Source organism: Protopterus annectens, chromosome 4.part1, assembly GCF_019279795.1.
Source record: "Protopterus annectens isolate FY-2018-M chromosome 4.part1, PAN1.0, whole genome shotgun sequence".
Classification (NCBI taxonomy): domain Eukaryota; kingdom Metazoa; phylum Chordata; order Ceratodontiformes; family Protopteridae; genus Protopterus; species Protopterus annectens.
In genome coordinates, this window is record NC_056734.1 from 806,073,407 (window position 1) to 806,097,444 (window position 24,038).

The 24,038-nt window shown below is 38.5% G+C and overlaps 1 protein-coding gene across 1 annotated transcript in view; it reads left to right on the plus strand.

Annotated features, from left to right (window-relative positions):
- LOC122801311 (unconventional myosin-VIIa-like) overlaps positions 1-24,038 on the plus strand; it is a 951,466-nt gene that overhangs the window by 325,428 nt on the left and 602,000 nt on the right. The window contains 1 exon segment of the mRNA XM_044070855.1: positions 10,528-10,665. Coding sequence (XP_043926790.1) covers positions 10,528-10,665 — 138 coding nt within the window.

Consider the following 24,038-nt stretch of genomic DNA (forward strand, 5'->3'; position numbering starts at 1 on the left):
GAAGGTCCATAGCTGCCCATTTCTTCTACAGCAACAGCTGTGCATATATAATGAATTTGGAGGTACATGTGGACACTCAAACCCCTGAGAGAGGGGTGAGGATAACAATAATGTGTTGTGAAGCCAGTTAGACAAGATTACATGTGTCCAGTGGACACATGTGTGAAATGTACAGCTAAGTATAGGGCGACATTTTTTTGGGCACAGATTGCCCTTTTTTTAAGGTGAGAGTGGGATGCTGGGGAAGGATACTAGGTATATTTGGGGAGGTATGTTGGGTAGGAAGACAGACAAGACAGATAAGACAGCATACAGGGGTGGTATATGACACATGTGGGGGTAAACACCTTGGACGGGGAGGGGTGTTTGGTAATCAGAAACCAATGAGCCCCCAAATGGATACAGTGGGACTGAGGTCCCCACCCATGGACAGTCACCACTGCACCTTCAAGGCCCTGAAGGTAGCTGTGCTGGGAGCAGAGCAGGACGGTCAGGCTGACCCTCTAATTGTGCCATGCGGCCCTCAAGCTGGCATAGCAGATCTCCAAATTCCTTGCAGAGCTCACTATGCCCCAGACCCTGGACCTGGCTTTGGGTGACAGGATCCTGTCTGCGCCTGCACTCGGGGGGGATGAGCCCTATCCACTAAGGCAGTCCCACCCAAAGGTGGTGCAGGACCAGCAGATGAGGAGGTCCCGGGGTGGGCCCCAGATGTACTGGGGCTCAGTGCCACAGCCAGATGAGGTGGGAGAGGCGGATCCACTGCGATCAGCCTTCCCTGATGTGCTATTTTGTTGCAGTTTTAGAACATATGTTGGTTAGTAATGGTAAACACATACCAGGATTAGTTATAAGAGCATGCATGAGTATTCCCATTAACCCAAAACAATAGATTTGGAACATTTGCATAGCAAACAGAACACATGCATATATAGAACCACAGTGGGCATTACACTGGCATGCAGGTTACATTGATAGCAACAGGCCACCAATGAGAGTATATGAACAGGGAACATTAATTGGAATAAATTTTAACATTTGTAGAACAACAGGACACATGTCCCAACAGTAGGTTTGGTGGAAAACATACCCATTCATTTATGTGTTTAGATTATTGGTAAAGATAAGGTGGGGGGGATGTCAGTTACCAAATGTAGATTCTTACAGTGGTCACAACTTTAATGATCATTGCTCTACTCATTACTCTACAGGTATTATTACAACAACTATGGCATTGATTTGAGCAGTGGTATGTTTGTACACAGTATAATTACAGCCTTCTTATAGCTACTTTATACTTTCTCTTACCTGGAAGACCTGTGGATGGAATGTTTGTTAATACTACATGACTGTTTCTACCCATATTCACATAGCCAGGGTTACTTATGTGCACTCATAGTGTGTGTGTGTGTGTGTGTTTGTGTGTGTGTGTGTGTGTGTGTGTGTGTGTGTGTGTGTGTGTGTGTGTGTGTGTGTGTGTGTGTGTGTGTTTGTGTGTGTGTGTGTGCTACTGACATACTCTGCCTTGATTTCTATAGGTCAACCTGGTTGTTGTTCGCAGGGATCAGTAGCTGTGACAGCATGACACCTTTGAATATTTCTTGGGGGAGACCACTTGGTGCATGTACTTATCTTGCTGTCATTTGCAGCCTTCAGGTTGGACCATGGGTGTTAGACACCGTATAACTACAGCATTCTTATAGCTACGTTATACCTTCTCTTACCTGGAAGACCTGTGGAGGGAATGTTTGTTAACACTACCTAACTGTTTCTACACATTTTCACAAAAGCCTAGTTGAAATTATGCATACAGCTTACTACCACTCCCAGGATTCGAACCATGGCTGTTTCTGCTAAAAATATAACAAGCATGTTTTTCATCAGATGGCATTATTGAGAAATTGCTGTCTCTTTCATGAATTATTTTTTTCTTATTCTCTCTTTGTTGTACTGTCTGACCTTATAATTAAAACATTCTTATACATATATTCCTATACATATCTTTTGACATAGCACAGTGTGGAAAGCAGTGGTTAACACAACACTACTATTCAGATATCAGGCCTTGGTGGATGACAATTTTTAATATTAGTTAATCTCGTGTCTTATAGAAGCACTAACTTTGTCAGATGAGACTTGATTGTTTAATGCTTTCAGAGCTATAGTTGCTATGCATAACCTGTACACATTTCAAATCATACCATAACAGAGTAAACACAACCAGTCCAGGACTTTGAATTTTATTGACAGGCAGTTACAGTTTTATTTATATATAACCTATATGAGACTATTACTGTAATATTGTCTGCATTATTCAGTACAAACCATATCCATTTTACATCACCCCTCTGTCATGATTCTTGGACCCACTGGTCCAAGGGCTCCCTCTTCCTCCGCTTCAAGTCAGCATAGTGGTGCTGGACCTGTTCACCAGTCTGAGGGATACCAATGGCGCTAGTGAGATCATGGCTGAGACATTCTCAGGCCTCTGCTTTGTATTGGGAGCCCTGGTACTGGTCCTGCAGCAGTCTTGCATCATGTTTTTTTACAAGGAGTCCTATCATGACCTTGGACTCCTGTATGCCCCAGCGCTGTGCCTGAAAGCACATGACCTCTCCAACACCTGCCATACTTCCTACAGTGGGGAACTACAACCAGTTATGAGCTGTATTCCCACCTGTGAGGTTTAAATAAGGCCAATTTCTCACCCTTTGCCATAATTGGATGGATTTGAATATGCTGAGCTAAGCTAAGCTGTGTGCAAACCTGCTTAGATAAGGTTGGCAGTGCTTAAAGGGGCAGATTCAGCACTGCTTACTAATGGGCAAATCCACTTAGCTGGGCTACTCATTGCTTAGCATTCATATTTACACAATGCTTACACCCGATCAGCATAGCTGTGCAATGCTTAGTATTGTTTATATTTTATTTTATGGACTACCATCTGTATGGGATTAATTCAACATTCCTGACATATTATAAATTTGTTTACCTTCCCTGACATCCCCCAATGTGCTTTCATTGCATTTATTCTTGTGTGACTATAGTGTATGGGGCACTTGTGTTTATATGGGGGCTTCACAACTTTATTACACTCACACCTCACATCTGGATCTATTACACTACTCTGGTTAACAAATATGTATTCTTTACTACCTAATTATTAAAAAAATAAATTATGTACTGCTCTCACATGTAAAATATTAAGTGGCTTTACTGGGGATCGAACTAAGAATGGCTATTTGGAAGGTGAACACTCTAACCATTTTGCTATTTCCCCATTCCCCTGTCCTTGAGTATATACCTATTTATCTCCTTATGGTGTGTAAGCTAGGCTAAATAGAGCTTAAACTGTTGTGTTTTATTTTTGTACTGTAGGGGTATGCACATTGATTTCTGCAACATTATCGGTGGGAGGCTGTCCTTTTACAATGGTGATGACATGGCAGGCTTTGCATTTGAGCTATGCTCCATGGACACTCACAGTGTCCACCATACCTCTCAATTGTACAGATTGTCACACACTGCCCAGATATTTGCCTTATAATTTTGGTCCATTTTTCATAGAATTGTAGCTTTCAGGTGGATTAGTGGCAAATCATTAAAGATTGCAGTTAGAAATTACTGACAGACATTTGTGTTTTACACTTCATACCCTCAGCACATTCATGCTAATGCATAACCTGTTATTCTATCAACTCAAGTCTGTGAGCCAGACTTTTATTTCCTTTCTCCAGATTTCTTGCACTCTAAGAGGTTGAGAGGTATTTTGCAGACACTTTCGCCGCCATTACATTGCTGTATGGCAATTATGGAGTGCAGGGGGCATGTGTATTGTAAGACCACTGCTCTCAGACACACCCCCTGTGCTCATACACAGAACCATGTACGTTTAAGAGCACAGCAGCGCGCCTTCATACATATGCATGGTGCGCTGCCGTGCTATATGGGAATGATCTCTTCCATGCAAGAATAAGCTATTCTTGCACGAAAGTTTGCTGAATCCCACAGTATATTTAGTATAAAACAACCTTTGAAGAGTATTTTAATGTATATGAAACCAGTCATAATATTCAGTGGGAAAAAGTCTAGTTTTATGTACATAATAGTAAAAATCTGGCCTATTTGATTGCAAATTTTGATTTGCATAGTAATTATTTTAGAAAGAATGATTTTGCACATAGTAGTCATCTGTCTCTGACATTGCAGAATGTCCTGATTTTGCCTAATATTTTTGTCATGCTTCTCTTAAATTGTTTGATTTTCTAATAAATCTCTGAGAGATATAGTCAGTCAATAATGCATGCCACTTCTTACATTTTTATAAAATGAATGTTGATGCAAAGTCTGTTAACTTAATATGCAAATTAGAGTAATATTTAAAAATTATCCCTGATTTTGGGTCATTGTCCCTTATTATTTTTTGCTTTGTCCCTGATTCTTGAGCATAAAAGTTGAGAAGTATAATTTGCATGATCTGAAAATGTCATTTTTTGCCCCTTAAAGATGAAAAGATTTGTGTAATTTTGCATAAGGCCAATTTTTCATGCATCTGATTATTTGCAACATACCATCATTTGGACAAAACAATGACAGATATTCACTGCAGGTCAATTAAACATAGAATTGATTTAAAATAGAATCTTTTCAAGATTATCTTCTGTGTTTGAAGCTTCCTACCACAAAACAGAACTAATATTCTCCTGAACTAAATTAAGGAATAAAATATATTTTAAGACATATATAATATGAACAGATAACCTAACTAAAATATAAATATTCTTATTTTACTTCTATTAATATATTTTAAAAAGCTTCCTTCAAGGGTGTGAATTTAAAGAAAAAACTCTTAAAAATATTTGATTTTCATTGGAACTTTAATATAGCCTTATCCTTTTGTCTTCTGCAGTCTTTTGCAGTAAAAGTCCAATTAATATGTTGCCATGTTAATTTATATAAACATAGATCAGGAGTTCAAGCCCTTGTAGATCATAACAGAAGATTATATGCAGTTGTATATGAGTTCATCAAGGCTCATACATCAATCTGTATCTAATAAAACCTGACTCACTGAACATGCAGAGTGAGCAAAGCTAAACTTACCTCCTTGCAGGTCTTTTGTTAAACTCCATTTCTGAGGTTTCCTGTTTTTCTGGATTCTTATTGATGATTCATAACACAATGAAATCTAACTTGTGCAGACTATGTATATAGTAATGGGACTGCCTCTTCTAGTAACAACTTAGAGTAAACTCCTGACTTGGTTAAATATTTTAATGCTAGCTAAAAAAAATATTTTTTTTGATTACCAGGAAAGTCTAGCTGAGCAAAAGCCCTTTGCAGGAAAAGACTGGGGTAGAAAACCCCATGTTACATTCATTTTAAACATTAGTTAAAAATAAAAATATACAACACTGTGATATATGTATACTTTAACAGGTACTTACCATATTAGCTTCAGTGCATAATTCACACAGCATGTTAAGTTCTCACATGTGTAGAACATTGAGTATTATTTTGGATTGTCATGTATATATTCACATTCTGATATTAACATGCATATAGTAGGTGAAGCATAGGCATATTTTATCACAACAGTTAAACCTCACTTCAGACCTGTAACCAGGAGATTTGTTTGGTTTAACTACCTAAGAATATGACTAGTAATCAGGTTGTTACAGACGCAGAACTATTCTGATGATAGTGAATTTGTTAACCAGATAAGCCCACTGGATAGATGTACCTCTTTTAAGGGTAACCTGGGAGTTAATTGCTCAGAATCTCACTGCAAGAAAATGAAGATGCAAGGCATCGACTATGTACCCTGAACAGGAAGTGCAAGCATCAACCATTACCCTGAACAGGAAGTGCAAGGCATCGACCATGTACCCTGAACAGGAAGTGCAAGCATCGACCATGTACCCTGAGCAGGAAGTGCAAGGCATCGACCATATACCCTGAACAGGAAGTTCAAGGCATCAACCATGTAACCTGAACAGGAAGTGCAAGGCATCGACCATGTACCCTGAGCAGGAAGTGCAAGGCATCGACCATGTACCCTGAACAGGAATCAGCTCATTAACAGCCCAGAGTGTTAATCTAACGAGAAAATAGGAGACTTAGAAATGCAGTTGTTACAAGTATAGGATGATTATAGTATGCTTGTTTTTGCAGAGATATTAAATTTTAGATCATTGAAATATTTCTGGCATTTTTGGGGATTGAGTTCCAGAACTTAGCAATGTATACAGAGTATAAATAATCACCATTATGATTTTAGATATTTCAGTGAATATTAAGCATTAGCTCAATTCTCTGTGGGTTGTGTACTAGTTTAATAATTGTCTGGTGACAGAGTATCTTTCTAGGGTAGAGAAGATCTTGTGCACTGTCTTAAGGTAAGTGTAAACTAGCAGGTTATGGAGCTCTGACCATTTAATGGACTGAAAGACTTGAAAGTAACATGTTTGTTTAATGCAGTTAATTGCCGTCTCTAACATTTTATAATAAAGTTGTTTCAGTTTGGCTAGTTGAGAGGATAATATATGTTAATGAAATCTGGTGAGGCATATAGGAGACTAGGGAGAAGATGAGTTTGAGCTATGATATTGTATACATGCTCTGTTTGTAATTTTTTTTTTTTTTGAAATGCATGTTTGATAGGTTAAATGGGTGTTAAATTATGTTACAGTATCATTGGCTAATAATATTTTACATCACAATAGTTTATTTATGTGGATCTATGAGTAGTTCAGATTGCTGAAGCCAGTTTTTTTTTCTTTATTGTAAAGAAATATTATAGGTCAGCTTCTAGCTGTTCAATTGAAGGAGCTGTCCATAATATTGTTGAGCTGCCTGCATAATAGATTAAATTTGCTGGGTATGAGTGTGCATGAATTTCAAGTGCAAAAGCCCTAATATTGAACCTTAGGGCACACTGTATTTGCTGAGGACTTCACTGCTTATCATTGCAGAGCAAACTCTGTGCCTGGTGACTAAATACATTAAGATGCTAACTGCAGAAAGGACGCTGTAGAAACATAGAATCTGTAGAAAGTCCTTGCTGTGGTTTTGTAGGTCAGAGCTGCTGAATATGGTCAATAATTTAATTTGAGTTTATTTATTTCAGTAGGGTAAATGGGTATGTCTTTCTCCATAGATCCTATTTGTTGTGCAAGCCTAGGGAAAAAGATGTATGAGAAAAAAATATTCATATATTCATAATAGAAACATTTCTTCTCAAACCTCTCAACTGTCCAGATTTTTGCAGAATGTCCAGATTTTTGTGCCATATTTTCGGTCTGTTCTTCATAAAATTTGTGATTTTCTGGCAAACCACTGGGATGAACTGAGGACTGAACCCACAAAATAGGGGGTTTAGTAGTTACAGATTCAGTTATAAATAAAATTAAATATATTGGAAAGAAAGAAAGGTTTTAGTAAACCTGCTTTGGGGGCTTAGATTTAGTAAGACATGAGAAGACATGACCAAGATGATCACCAAGGGGACTTCTGAGAAGGATCAGTCAAGGTGGTAGCAGTGAATGCTATGCAGGCAGCAGAGATATGCCACAAGAAGGTGAAGGTGTCATTCACCAAACTGTTCCAGTAGCCAGCATGATAATTAAGGAGTGTAATGTGTTGCTTATACAGTTAATAAGGGAGAAAGGCCTGGGAATCATAATAGAATGAGAAGAGACATGGCAGTGACACCACCTCTAACACAAACACAAGTTCCATCTTAGTTCAGAAGAGGACAGTGATGCCTAAAATGTGTTGAAAATGTGTATCTCAATGTTTATACCTTTACGTTAGAATGAAAAGTTAAGGAGTGTCACACAAACAGAAGATGAGGAAGGGAAGAACAAAGATCACTTGGAACTTGTCTGGGTAAAATTATTATTAATGCAATGCAAGGAGTCTTAGTAGGAAGATGGAGAAGCTGCTAGCAGTGGTGTAGGAGGAGACAGTAAATACTACTAACTTAACAGAAATATGGGCCGCTGACAGCAAAGGATGAACATGGAGGTGACTGGTTATAGATTGCTCAAAGCTATATAAAGAACAGCACCTAATGTGAGGACAGAGAAGAAAGAGGAACACCACCCTATGAAAGTACCTGGGGTGTTGGATATGTTAGAGCCTAGAAAAGCATTCTGGTAGTTAAGGTAAAAAGAGGGTGGTGGCAATAAACTGTTACAGTATACTGCCACTGACCCATGGCAGGAAGACAAGACATTAGAGTAAAGACTGAATGAGGAGGGTATGATGAAAGGTTAAACTTGAAGAGAATCATTATCTGCCAGGAGTAGAAAGGAGGATTTTAAAGTCCAAGCCATACAGAGAATAGGAGCTGATTTAAATCCTGGACCACGAGGGCTTCCACCAAAAGGTGAATGACTGTGTCAGAAAGGAAATAAAGCTGGATGTCATCCTAACCAAGGCAGAGGGGATCACAGATAAACAGGTAAAGGTGTTGTAATCCAGCAATGACTATGACACTTTGCAGTTTAGAGTAAGGGCAGGTTTAGAACACAATGGCAAATATGATGGCCAAGTTAAGCAAAAGGGGCAGGGTGATCACAGAAGATTGGGAAGAAGTAGAGAGAGAGTTAATACTTTGTTTCAGTCTTCACAAAGGAAATAAAGATGAAGGTGCCAAGATGGCAGAGAGGGAAGGGAGAGCAGTGGAAAAAACATGATAGAGAGGGTACTAGATGCCCTTAGTGGGGGATAAAGCAGAAAGACCAAATGAGATGACTCCAAGCAATCTGTTTATTATACTGATGGATCCTCTGGGGAGATCTTAAAATATTATTGACTAGTGCAGAAGTGCCAGATGAATGGAAACGGCAAATGTATGATGCTTGGATGGGGCAAGGGGAGCAGCAAAATCCTGGAAAATACAAAAATATTAGTCTAAAAACTGTGGCAGGAAAAAATCATGTTTCATTCCAACAGGAACGGTCTACAGGAGATCAGCCAACCTGGGCTTATGGCCAGAAACAAATATGTAGATAATTGACTAATTGAGTACTGCAGGGGTTGGCTATGGGCCCATTGCTCTTTGGAGTGTTTGTCTCTGACATATCTGAGGGATTAACAACTAGGAGCCAGTTCTTTGCTCATGACACAAATATAGGTGCTGTAGTGGTAGTTGGGGAGGGGTCTAATGAAGGATTTGAAAAGACTGATCAGGAACTCAAAAGTAGCAATGAGGTTTAGTGCAGAAGATGCAAAATCATGGGCTGCAGCAACCATGATGAGAAATGTCACCAAGCTGGAGTGTAACTGATGCAAAAGAGCAGGGAAATAACTTACCAGGAGCAGAGTGAGAGAGAAGTTGAAGTAACAAGACAGAAGGATGAGCTATATTTTCAGGGACTAGACTGCATATTCAAAAAGATTATACTCCCATTGTACCAGGGTATTCATAAAGCCACACCCTGAGTACTGTGCACAGTTCTAGAAACCAGATAAGTACTGGGCAAGCAGGCTGCTGGAAGAAGTGAAGATGAAAACCACCAAAAGGTCTGTGAGCTGAAGCTGAAATAATAAGCCAGAAACTAGATGAGCTGGAGGTGTTCCTCACTAGAAGCTAGAAGAGACACAAAAGACAATATATGGGTGTGTACGATCATGTCAGGGAGGTATGATGGGGTAATGTAGAACAGGACAGAGTGAGAGAGAGGGGGGTAGGGGCAGCAGATAGTAGGGGCTAATTTCTCCTTTGATCTCTGAAAGTACTTTGTCACTGAAAGGGGTGTGGACACTTGGACTCCCCTAACTGAAATTGTGGTGAAGAAGGAATCCATGAAGATATGTAAGAAGACATGGAGCAGGTTGACAAAAGTTGATGGGAAAGACAGAGATGGAAGGGAGGTAGAATGTTAAATTAACTTACAGGAACCTGGACAGGCTTACTGATTTATTCTCCCATAAATCAAATGCGATATACTGTGAAACAGACACGCATACACTTTCAAGTGTATGTCTGCAAAGACACACACACACACACACACACACACACACACACACACACACACACACACACACACACACACACACACACAAACAAAACTAACTTTACAACTTTGGGAGCACAACTGTTAATAGGAGCTGTTTTTTTTTTCTTGCTTGTGTATGCTCAGGTTATATTTTAAACTGTATCTAGACATTAATGTTGTTTTTGTACAATTTATATTTCACTACTGAATTTACTTCACTTTTACTAGAAATCATTCGTGTGTGACTTTGTTTGCTATTTGCAAATCTTTCGATCTATAGGTCTCCCAATCCCATCTCAATGGAATGTATTTGTCCCAATAGGTCAAACAGCCATCTGTCTGCCACCCAGTCTAATATACCGAAGCATATGTGTTTCAAAACATGCATTTACCTAGGTCCTAATTGTTTCATGATGACTGTGATTGAGCATTGCTGCCTGTGTTTACAGAATGATGTATGTCTTGTTGTTGCTTCTATGTATTGGGTGAGTTTTGTTTATGCCAGTCCACTTTCTTTCAGGCCACTGAGTCACATAAACGGCTTTCCACTTTGGGTATGCAGTTTAAGCAGTCTCTTGATCAGCTGATGAAGACCTTGACAGCCTGTGAACCATTTTTTATTCGCTGTATAAAACCCAATGAGTTTAAGAAACCACTGGTAAGTAAAAATGTTAGGAAATGGATCACGATATATATTACATTTGCAAGTGGGACTTTGTACTTGGAAAGAACAGCTTACTAATTGATCTCTGGTGCCACGAGCAGCATTTAGTCTGTTTCCCTCTTAGAAGATCACAGCCATTGTTAAAAACACCCCACCATCACACATCACCAAGCCATATGCAAAAAGAGATACATCATGTGTGAATACAGTTGGAAATGCTATGAGTGATTAAATTAAATCTCTCAGTTGTGGTTTCTCTCGGAAGAAAAAAAGTAAATTTTGGTGTTCTTCATGGGTAGACAAAAAGTTACACTAGAGATTTTATTTACAGCCCTTATCAATTGGGAAGTGAGAACTATTAAGTGCTTGTAAAGACTGTCAAGAATTTTTAAGTGTATGTATTTCAATGTGCACATGGCTAGGCATCTTATGGTCCCTGTAATCACTTGCCTAATACTGATGCTAAATTCCCTGTCTGCTACCTTCTGTTTTGATAGTCTGTTGCAAGTAACTTTATTCTGTGCAGATGGCTGTTTACAGATGCAAACCTTACTGAAGGGCAATATCTTCAGCAGCTCTCTACTTCTTTCATCCTTGGCAGGATATAATCTTGTTTGCAACATACAGAAAAAACATGGTGTTTAATGCAGTAAGAATTGTGATTTAATCTAATAAACTTAATTGCTTCTAGGGATGCTGATAGTAAGTCTGTGTGTTTTTGCTAAACAATAGTCTAGCATTCTAGTGACAAGAGATCCAGTTTACAATCATAGCATTAATCACAGTATAATATTCCTGAGACATGTTCTTGTACTGCAAGTGTTTCTTTAGCCTCTGGATGTCCTTCATTGTACATTGATAATTACTTTTAATTTCCTGATGTCAGGTGTGAGCCAAGCACTATAGTGACGGAAGTTCTTATGTTAATGTGTTCATTAATTAAACAATAACAGATGACGTCAGTATGGTATATTGAAGAATTACCAATGGTTGGTGTGGTTTAATCATGAGGGCGAAGCCCGAGTGATTTAATAAAGCCATCTGTGGGTAAATCTTCAATATACCACACCACTGAGTCGGTTATTGCTATTATACAATGACATTATTTAAGAAAAAAATGACTTACTTTTCTTAACTAGTGTCTTTGCATAACGGTGCCATGGTGCTCTTCCTCCTTTGGCTTGGTATCCTAGAGCATTGCTGATGTACTGCGCATGCATGCATGGGGGAACGAGCATTTCCATGCTTTTGCAGTACACCAGTGCTATGTGAAGGAAGCACTGGAGAAAGCAATATTTCAGTCGCTTTTTTTTTAACCAACAAAATAAAAGAAACTGGGATGCTTTTAAAGTACAGGAGAGATGAGACAGAAAATAAAAGGTAATCAGGTACATTTGTTTAACTTTGTATATTGTACCTGATTATCCTTTTATTTTTCTCCGTGCCATCTCTCTTTCATTTAGGACTCCATTTTTGTGAGGTTATGAAAAAAAAAAATGAAATAAAATGAATTTTTTTATTGCATATATTAATGGAGAAAAGTCCGGGCGACCGGACCTTTTTCCATTGGTATATGCTCGGATTTACAACTGGCACGTTGGTTGGGCTGGCCAATCAGTATGCTCGTTTTGGAATATTAATGGCCAGTCATTGTATAATATGCATTATACAATAATGGCTCATTGTCCTTCAAAAACGTGCATGCTGACTGGACAGCCCAACCAGCAGGATCATTGTAAATTGAATATATACCAACAGAAAAAATTCTAGCTGCTAAAGTACCATTGAGTAAAGTACCATACTATTGGAATATGCTACGAAGCCCAAAGCAATATACAAGAAAAATCAGGTACGTTCTGCAAAAGTAAGGAAACAGAAATGTACCTGATTTTCCTTATATTTCTGTGCTGTCCCTCCTTTAATCTCATAGGTTCATAGGTAGGTACTAGGCTATTGGCCCGAGAGCCTACATAAGCCTAGCCAACAAGGTTCACAGACTTACGCCACCCAAGAAAGTTATTTTCCTGTGCCACTGTCAAGCAGAGACACAGAAGTGATCCCCGGGGTGTATTTTCTATTTCCTATCCACTCATCAAGATTTTTCTTGAAGAGTGCTAATGAAGAACTTTGCTTGACATAGATGAGTAGCCTGTTCCAGAGTATGGGAAGTCTCTGAGACAGGAATCTATCCCTCCAGCATGTCCTGTTTATTGTGGTGACAAGGTACAAGGTTTAGGTCCCTAGAGCGTGTAGCTCAGAGGGATTGGGATTTCTTCAGTTGTAGCATGTCCAACAGCTCTGGGTTTGACATAGCTTTATATGTTAGGCAGAGATCACCTCGAAGTAGGCGATATGCTATGGAGTAAAGCTGGAGTTTTTTGAGACGGCCAGTGTAGGGCATTTGTTTGAGGCCAGTAATCCTCTTTGTGAGGTACTTCTGTGGCCTTTCCAGCTGCTGCAGATGTCTTGTGAGGTACATTCCAAAAGGGGCGTTGTACTCTATAATGGGTTTAATGAGTGTCGAGTAGAGGGGAACAATGACCTCTTTTTTCCTGGAGGAGAACCCTTTTATGATGAGTTGTGCCACGTGTTAGGACTTCCTGACTACTGTGGCAATGTGAGTATCAAAGGAGAGACTACTGTCCATCTGGGTCCCAAGGTCTCTTATCACACATTCAGTGTTAAGTAGATTGCTGCCTATGTGGTAGTTCATGGGTACAGAGTTTTGACCAAAGGGGATGACACTGTACTTTTTGGCATTGAGCTTGAGGCCATGGCTCTGACACCAGGCATCTGTCTCAGCGAGGCCCTTCTGTAGGATGTCCACATCATTTGGGGACTTGACTATGGCTCCTAGTTTGCAGTCATCTGTGAACTTCATTAGCCAGAGGCATTCTGTGTTAGCCTGTACTTCAGAGAAGTAGATACCAAACAGGAGAGGTCCCAGGACTGAACTCTGTGGTATCATACTCTTATACTCTCATCATACTCTCATCCCTCTCAACTGTCCGGATTTTCACAGAATGTCAAGATTTTTGCCTCATAGTTTTGTTCTTTTCCACATAAAGAAACAGTTTTCTAGCAAGCCCTAGGGACTCAAATCATTAACTACTGACAGACATTTGAGGTTTAGCCATCGTATCCTTTTGGACCTCTGTCCTGCATTATGTTGACCTTTGTCCTCGTTTCTTGCATTTACACTGGCAAGAAGAAAAAAACAGCAAGGAGAGTCTCTTTTCTCTATCGCTTCACTTGAACAGCAATGATGCACCGTGTAAGTGTGTCAATGTTACTACCACATGCATATGCAGTACATCACAAAAGGTAGCAGAATGCAAAACAATGCAGAGGAACACTACAGCACCATTATACAAAAATATTATTTAAGAAAGGATGCACAGTACATCACAAAAGGTAGCAGAATGCAAAACAATGCAGAGGAACACTACAGCGCCATTATACAAAAATATTATTTAAGAAAGGATGCACAGTACATCACAAAAGGTAGCAGAATGCAAAACAATGCAGAGGAACACTACTGCGCCATTATACAAAAATATTATTTAAGAAAGGATGTGCAGTACATCACAAAAGGTAGCAGAATGCAAAACAATGCAGAGGAACACTACAGCACCATTATACAAAAATATTATTTAAGAAAGGATGTGCAGTACATCACAAAAGGTAGCAGAATGCAAAACAATGCAGAGGAACACTACAGCGCCATTATACAAAAATATTATTTAAGAAAGGATGCGCAGTACATCACAAAAGGTAGCAGAATGCAAAACAATGCAGATGAACACTACTGCGCCATTATACAAAAATATTATTTAAGAAAGGTAATAAATGTCTTCCTTAAATAATGTCATTGTATAATAGCAATAACTCACACTCCCGAGTGTGGCTAATGCTGGATTTACCCATGGCTGGCTTTGATCACTTGGGCTTCGCACTCTTGATCAAACCACAACAGCCATGATACATTTTTTGGTTTATGCAGTTCATGAATATTAAAACCAATTGCTTTATGTGTCATCAGTGATGTTCAGTGTTGCGGTGGCTGCAGAATTGTATTACAATATAGTCCTTCCTGTGTATCACCACCCATTACTGCACCTCATAATTTGAATATGCAGTTTTAGTGATTAGATACATAACTGAGAACACTTTCTGCTTTACCGATAAAGAAATTATAACATTTCTCAGTAACATACTCATTTGCTTACCTGAAGGGTCTTACACTTTAACATGAAGACAATGTTCTGCATCCATTATGTGTCCCACACCTTTATACAAAATGTGATTTTGGGGGTAATAGAAACAGGACAAATTTATCTGCTTGGTAAATGTCAAAAAAGAAGTATAGCTATTAAAAATCAATGAAACAGTATGCAATATTATAATAAGTACAACTGATGGTTAATGTATAACTATTTATGTTTAATAGGTTCGATTTTGAAAAATGTGGCTTTATAACTGTCATTCAAACGTGACAGTTTATCAGCAGTAAGGCAAGCAACCCAATAGTCCTCTTGTTACTCATTGCAGATAGCTAGGGCACCATCTTATTTATTCTTAGAAGCAAACTCCAGCACTAGAAATCAAATGTCATGAGGAATATCTGCATCTGACATTTGTAATGTGCATTTGTATCTACTGTTTTCCTTATATGCTAAACATCTGGACACAAAATATTAACATTTAATAAAGCTTTTTTTTAATAAACATGTTTATTAAATCACAGCTAAACAATGACACAGGTACACATGCATTAAAATAAACAGGGTTAAATTTGTCTTTCATGCAGTATATGTGGTTCCTCTGTTAACAATTATCATTATCTCCTACATTACACAAGTTGCTCAATTCCTTCCTGCCCTTACATCTCACTATACCTTATATATCTGCCTTAGAATCTACATAAAGAAGTAGGCCCCAGCTGTTTAGTATCTCAAATCTGAAGGTGACTTCATAGTTTCTGTATGCTACTGACTATGGAGATTAACATTATGCATACCTCTCAACTCTACAGATTTTTGCAGAATGTCCAGATTTCTGCCTCATATATATATATATATATATATATATATATATATATATATATATATATATATATGGGTTCACTACTAAATATTGAAATTCTACAATCCCGAGACTCTGAATACCAACACCCAGAATCTCAAGATTGTGGAATCTCAAAAACAGTGAATGGAGATTGCTGTACAGTGCAGAATGGGAACTTTGCCATTCTCTCCACTGTAGGGCGATCTCAAAGTTGGTATATTTAAGTTGCAGGGGGTGTGGAGGATGCAGCGGGGCTTGCCCCCCCCCCCTGCATAAACGTTATTACTGTTCGTTTTGTGTTGTAGTTTTTTTTTTTTTTTTTTTTTTTTTATTTTGAGATTCTGCAATCTGGAGATTCTGGGTGTCTGTATTCAGAGTCTTGAGATTGTGGAATTTCGATATTTAGTAGTGAACCCATATATATATATATATATATATATATATATATATATATATGTATATATATATATATATATATATATATATATGTGTGTGTGTGTGTGTGTCTGCTGTATGTATATATGTATATACACACACACACACACACACACACACACACACACACACACACACACACACACACACACACACACACACACACCTATTTTTTTAACTCTTTATCTTTTTTTTTATAACATCCTCATTACTTCTCCACAACTGACCTGCACAACTTCCACCACCATAATGTAATTTTTCCAATATATCTACCAAAATCTGTTTCCGATTAAACAAAATTCCATTCAGTCTTTAATTCCAAATATATCTTATTACATAAAATTCTTATCTGCTCTTCTCACATATTCTTTCTTCTTTTTATTCTACCTATACATAATCATAGTCATATTTATACTGTTTATGTTATCAATATTCTCAAATACATTTTTTTCACGCAACTTTGTCCAGAGTTTCACTGCTCTTTTACATTTCAGAAAACATGCTCTGTTGTCTCTTCCTCTGCACAAACTAAACACACTCTTTCAACTTTCTTTTTATATGGCATATTCCCCTTTACTGGTCACTTATTTATTACCAGCCTCCATATGAAATCCTGATACTCTGCTGTCTTGGTACACCACTTTATCCTTACTTTATTGGTTTTAATCACTTTTTCTAGTACATTTTCCCATGGCATGGGTCTTCAGAATAATATTATTTCACCGCATTATTATATCCCACATTCTTTCATCTTGTTCAGTATCATCATTTTTATTTTCCATGTTGGTATTTTTTCTTGATAAGTTTAGTTTCTTCAGTTACATATAATCTTTTTATCTTTTTCTTGTACTCCTCATCTTCCATTACATTTTGTACTTGTAATTAAACATTCTCACTATTAATTTTTCATTCTCTTCCTTTATCTACTTTAATGCTCTAGACAAGTTTAAAGAAGCAGAATAAATGACTGGATTTAGTAATGCCAATCCCCCTTCATCTTCGCTCATATACAACACACCTCTTTTCCCTGGGTTTAATTTTAAGTACTTTAAACACCAGTTGCACAGTTTTCTTTTCACATTTTTCTGGGATCATATGAACACTTGTAGAAAGGCTGATACTGTGGTAACTGGAAAAACACTGGTAAGCTCAAAGACAAAACAGTTCCAGTGTCAAAGTTGTGTGCTTGACATTGGAATCATATGAAAACTTGATATATAGGTTTACCTTTAAATCGTCGATCACACTTTGTTGAACGGCCACTTTATCGACGTGGTTTGCTCAAACCAAAACCGCAAATAATTTTAAACATCGAAAAACATTCGACATTTGACATTTCCGGCCGCGCAACACCTCCACACCAATGCTACCATGGGTCAAAAAGGGGCGAGGATTTGTCGTTCGCATATTCGGAATTCGACATTGGAGACGTTCGCATTTTGGCATTCACGGAAGTCGTGTCGCCCATATTGGGATCGACAATATAAAGGTAAACCGATATATTTGCTATTTTCTCATTAATACAGAAGACACCTGATAAACCTTTTTCCTGAATGCTAATCTATACGTCCTCAACAGAAGACATATTACTTTCATTTCTTTTATCAGACCCTTCCATTGCATCATAACTACATAATTTTTCCCAAATTTTATCACCAGCAAACACTTCATTTTATTGAAAAATGCAGACCCCCAATTTTCACCACATCACCCAAACCCTTATTTTTATCTTTATTCATGGTACCTTCCATTTCCTTTAAACATTCATTCAGACAAACCAACACTGCTCCCCATCCATATTTTGTTCGTAGCAACTATAATTATATAATTTGTGTATCTCAAACTATGGGAATAAGCACCTCATTTTACATTATATATCTATCAGCTTTCATTTTATAAGTTGTACTCACTGTCATATTCATTACTAACACAAGCAGTATTTAATTCATTGGACATCCTTGACTTATACCACACTTCATGCATATTTATTTATCCAGCCACCCATTCACTAATGTTCTCACTCTATTATTTTGATATGCAGGCATACACACTCTCCTAACTCTATTACCTATTCTGTATGTCTACATTATATGTCATAAAACACCATGTCCTACTATATCAAATGCCTTACTAATATCATCTGCTATAAGTTTCACATCCTCCCTTTTGCTTATAATATTGCCCACAATTTCTCTCACAATCAGAAACAATTCCTTACGTCCCTTCTCATTTATATCACATATTCTTTCTTCCATAATATCCCAGATCTCTCCTTCCATTCTCCTCTGTATTAGTTTCATAACAAATTTATAACCTGTGTTATTTAGTGTGATGGGTCTCCAGTTTTTTTACTTCATTATTCTCATCTTTCTTCCATATAAAATTTAATGTCCCACTACATAACTCTTCATAAACAGACCCTTCCTTCAACCATTCATTCTGTACATTTACAAAATATTCTCTGCAATACATTACTTGTCACACAGCTATGTGCTTGACTAACTTAAGCATAATTCACTGAAACACACAAATGAATACCTTGTCCCATCAAAGCATTTACATGTTGACTGTGTCTTACAAAAAATAAAATATTCTTTTATGACTAATGCATATATGAAAACGTGTACAGAATTACACTTATTTTGAAGTAAAAATACAAAATATAAAAAAAAATTATGCACCAAACAATATCTTTCTAGCATCATTTCCTAAGGTGGACTATTTTACTGACACAGACTAGTCCCTCTGTCAGGTCTCACCATCCTCCAACATATCAAAAGCACCTCTCCCTTGTCTACTACTACAGCCAATTGTTATAGCCTCTAGTCCTCTCCTTCAGAATAATACCTGCTGACACAGCAAGCACTTCTGGGAATCCTACTTCCAACCTCTTGTTCTGGCATCTGCCTGCTACCTTTCTGGCCTGCTAGCCATACCTTTACTCTTGCCTCTCTGTGCCTATATGCACCAGTTCAAGTTTCTTTTGGACTACATGACTAAAGGATAACAATAGCACATCAAGCATGAAAAGGTATTAAGATATACAACTGGCTGAAGTTAAACGTAAACAAAGTGAAGTAGGAACAACAGAAGTCAATTGCTAACTCTATAAGAAAGCAGAGCTTGACTAAACAGTTCCTAAATTAACCAGACTAAAACTAATACTCTGTCTCTAAATATACAATGTTCACATAGCAGTACTGCTTTGAGTGGTGCCAAGAAAGCAATACAGATGAAGCCATCTCCAAACCAAACTCTTTCAGCAGGCAAATGAATGTGATCTCAAACAGAATATTGTGAAGGCAGCAATGAAAGTCCATGCAATCCATAACAGTATTGTCAGTTCTCAAATGTTAAAAGCATTTCCTTGGTGTGTGTAACAAAGTGGCCCCTAAAAGAAAACATATCTGTGCACTGATTTTGCACCAATGACATCAGCATGAACATGTTCTAAAAATAGAACTGGATGCTCAATAACATGCAGTTCCAGGCATTTTGCCATTACAGTAGAGTGATGGCCTACAGTTCTGTAGGTCCTGGGTTTGAGTCCCTAGCACACATATCATTTGTTGAATGCAACAGATGAAAAATATGTGAACTGCAAGTACATCTGCAATAAAGCCTTCTGCTCACCAATGCTCTGTCAAAGGTGGGAAAGCAGTAAAGGGATGGCAAGTAGGTTTTCAGTCAAAGAGTCCAGTTCTACGGCCATTTAAATGACCATAATGGAAATGAAAATAGAAACATCCCAAATCCAATGTTTTAGATGCTGTATGACAACAATTGATCAAAGGAACCAACATAGGACTTGTTGGTACAACTTGCTATCATCTTGAGCAAAACCAGTCCAGTTAAACAACTTTTTTACCACAACAGATATCCACCACTCACCTTTGGAGGTCACTCCTAATGTCTTATGAAGTCTAAATGCCACTGAGACTAGTTTCATAGAAAACTGTCTCTCCTACCTTCCTAACCAAAACTCTTTGCTCCCTTGGTGACTGAGAATTTGGTCATCAAGGCTGTAGCTCCCTCTACCTTCCTTCCCTGCTCTCTCTGTGCACTCTGTGGCAGCTCAATGCCTTAGTTCCTGTAACCATCTCTGTCCTTGTCCTTCTGTCCTTTTCTTTTTTCCCACTCCTACTCTATGTAATGGTCTCCTGCTGCCTCCACTCCAGTCCCACTCTGCTCTTTGCCTCATGCATAGCCAGCCCACTGCTACCTCTAACTAGCATGTTTACTCCTGAAACTCCCCTATTCACCTGATGACCTCACTATTCACTGCCAGCGTAGTATATTTGAGCAAACTGTATCCCACATCCTGAAAATCATAGTGATATTTCTCCCACTTTCCTGTCCACCTTATTGCTCCCTTCTTTATTTCCCAGCCTTCAATTCTTGTGCCCCTCACTTTTTCATAAAAAACATAGATAGACAGATAGATAGATAGATAGATAGATAGATAGATAGATAGATAGATAGATAGCCAGATAAATGTATACATGTCTGTGTATATATATATATATATATATATATATATATATATATATATATATATGTAGATAAATATACACACACACACACATACACACACACACACACACACATACACACACACACACACACACATATATATATATATATATATATATATATATATATATATATATATATATATATATATATATATATATATATATATATATATATATATATATATATATATATGCACTCATACACTCACAAACATACACACACACACACACACACACACACACACACACACACACACACACACACACACACACACATGTACACAGACGCACCTAGTTAACAAATGACAGAGAAAATGAAAAGCTAACAGGTAAAAGAGAAGATAGAGTAAGCAATAGCCACTTAATTCATATTAACAACCACGTACCCAAGGATATTGAAAAAGTATGCTCCAGCAGCTGTCTATTCTACATAAACTATCCTAAGTGTACTTTCTTCCAAACATACAGGTCTTTAAGACACATATGAGCATAACACACATGGGCGGCCGCGGTGGTGCAGTGGTTAGTATTGCTGCCTCACAGCAAGAGGTTTGCTGGTTCGATTCTCTGCTGGGGTGCCTTCTGTGAGGCGTCTGCATGTCCTCCTTGTGATTGCATGGGTTTTCTCCAGGTGCCCCAGTTTCCTCCCAAAGACATGCTGTAGGTGGATTGGACACTCTCAACTGGCCCTAGGTGTGAGTGTGTACATGTGTGTGCCTTCTGTGGAAGGTTGGGTGCTGGGCTGGCAACTCAGCACCACATAACTCCACTGCCAATTGTTCTGCAGACTGTTGTTCCACTGTGGCGACCCCTAACTGGGATAAGCTGAAAGGAGATGATGATGAGCAAACTACACATAATCCTGTTTCCATGACAGTCACACAAATTCAGCATGTTCTTTTTGTTTCAGTATTCTGTAAGTTAAATAAAACTAAAATACTTAAAATATTATCAGCTCCTACACCAGCACCCGGCCACTGCGATCATCCACTAGACTCCTAGTTCAAATATACTAATCCAACTACTCAGCTGGGGACTCTCTGTTTGCCATCTCTGTTGGAAAAACATGGAAGAGTCACCCAGCTGACTTGACCATAGAACCCTCACTAACTCGATTCAAAAACAAACTCAAAAAATACTTTAAAACTCATTGGTTATGTACTTGCAGTAACCCCAACTAGTGACCTCTCTATTACTTAGGTGCCTTACCTTCAACTACTTCTAACATTTTACTACCACACCATTTCAGGAAGGGTCAATTGTTTAACTGCTGCTCAATGTGTCTTAAACCTGAATGTAATGTTATGTATATATATATATAACTTTGAAAATAATGTTATGTTTTGTAGTGTTTTATAATAAGTTAGTACTATATGTGCTAAATGCTGGTATTGCTTATGATTGTAATCTGCTTGAAACTAACATTTACTAAATGTTCAATGTGTATTATTATCTTGGAGCTTTTCTCCCAGGGCCTCCGCTGAAAATGGACATATATCCAGTCGGACTATCCTGGTCAACAAATGTAAACTAAATAAATAAATAAATAAATAGTTCACTTCAAAGGATTAAAGACTAATACAGTAGGCTTAAATATGATGCCTTATAATATATTTCCAAATCATGTAGACCAGTTACTATGAATCAGATATTTAATCTGCCAAATTTGCACATCTCCATCACTCTATAGCAAAATACCAGAACCTGAACTGCAAACCAATGCAAACATCTATAAATCTTCAAGCTAATAACAGCACACTCACACACACATCACAACCCACCACACCAAGCACCACACATAGTACACATGCCTGTCTCTCACAGCCTCTAGGGCCCAGCCACAAACCCAACATGCTACTCATAGGAGACTCTATCGTGAGACACACAGATGTGCCCCTCACCAGGCTAGACAAGGGGAAAGTCATGGTAAGTTGCTTGTCAGGTTCTAGAACCCACCATATCACTCTCACTCAAGTCTCTCAACAAGAGGTACTGTTATGACTCTGTCATAGTCCATATTGGTGTGAATGACTTGAGACGTACCTCTCTGGACGATATGCAGAGAGACATGATTGATATGTATCCCAGGCTGGTATGTCCCTAGCCTTAAGCAGCATTCTACCATCACCCAGAATGATGCTTCAGTACAAACAATTGGCTTAGTTTCTTGTGTCATTCCAAGGGGATCCAGTACCCGACAGCCTGGGAGAACATGATTGACAGACCATGATGTTTTGCCAGAGATGGCCTTCATCTGTCTCCCCTGGGCTTCAGGCTTCTGGCAAAGGCTCTTCCCTCCCTATAGTGCCTTTTTTTAAAGTCATGAGGACAAAATTGCCAACGTGAAAAATTCTTCTAAATGAAATTTAAAGGTCATGCTGCTAAACACTAGGAGTCTTAACATGAAACTGCACTCATTGCAAGTATTCTTCACCCTGGAAGATGTTGACCTTTGTGCAGTTACTGAAACCTGGTTCAAAGCTGCAGAGAGCACCCCAGCATTACCATCTTATTTGTTATATCATACTTTTCAGACCCCAAACTGAGGGGTACAAAGCCAAAGGAGGTGGAGTTTCAGTATTTATCAAAGACATACACACCTCCAGCCTGGTCAAACAGCATGACACACAGGAGACACTCTAGGTGCAGTTAACTATTGACAAAACACCTATTCAAATCATAGCTAGCTACAGACCCCCAACCATGACTCAGGAGGCCTACTCCATCTATTTGGACTTTTTGAAATCATCAAGATTTCACCTCAACCCTGATCCTGGGCTGCATTTAAACCCACAACCCGAGTGTGAACTACTAAGAACTATTCAAACTCAAGCCAGAGATCTTGCACTTGCCATGCCAATCCATTGGATCAGCTGGTCGACACCCCCACAGGAAGTGAAAATATCCTGGACCTGGTACTAACCAACATGAATAGCCACTGTAGCATCCCTACAGTGTCATCCTCCTTGGTAAGATCCGACCATAAAGCAATCACTTTCAAATTCACTATCTCCCCTGACCCGCCCCCCCACCAGCCAGGGTCAAACAAAAAAACTTTTCCAAAGTTGGCTACAACCTCCTGAGAGCAGGTATAAGCAGCTTCACAGCCACCATCCCTTCAGTTGAATCAAGCACTAAAGTCCAAGCCTACCCCAAAAAACTATATGAGCACCTATATAGCTGCATGGACTCAGCAACACCTGACAAGACCAAATCATCTTCCTCAAGGAAGAGTAAATCTGTCTGGTAGACAGCAGCAATAAACAGACTCTATAGTAAAAGGAAAAAAATTGTTCTCCAGGACTAAGAAGGAGCAGGTGCCAAGTTGGA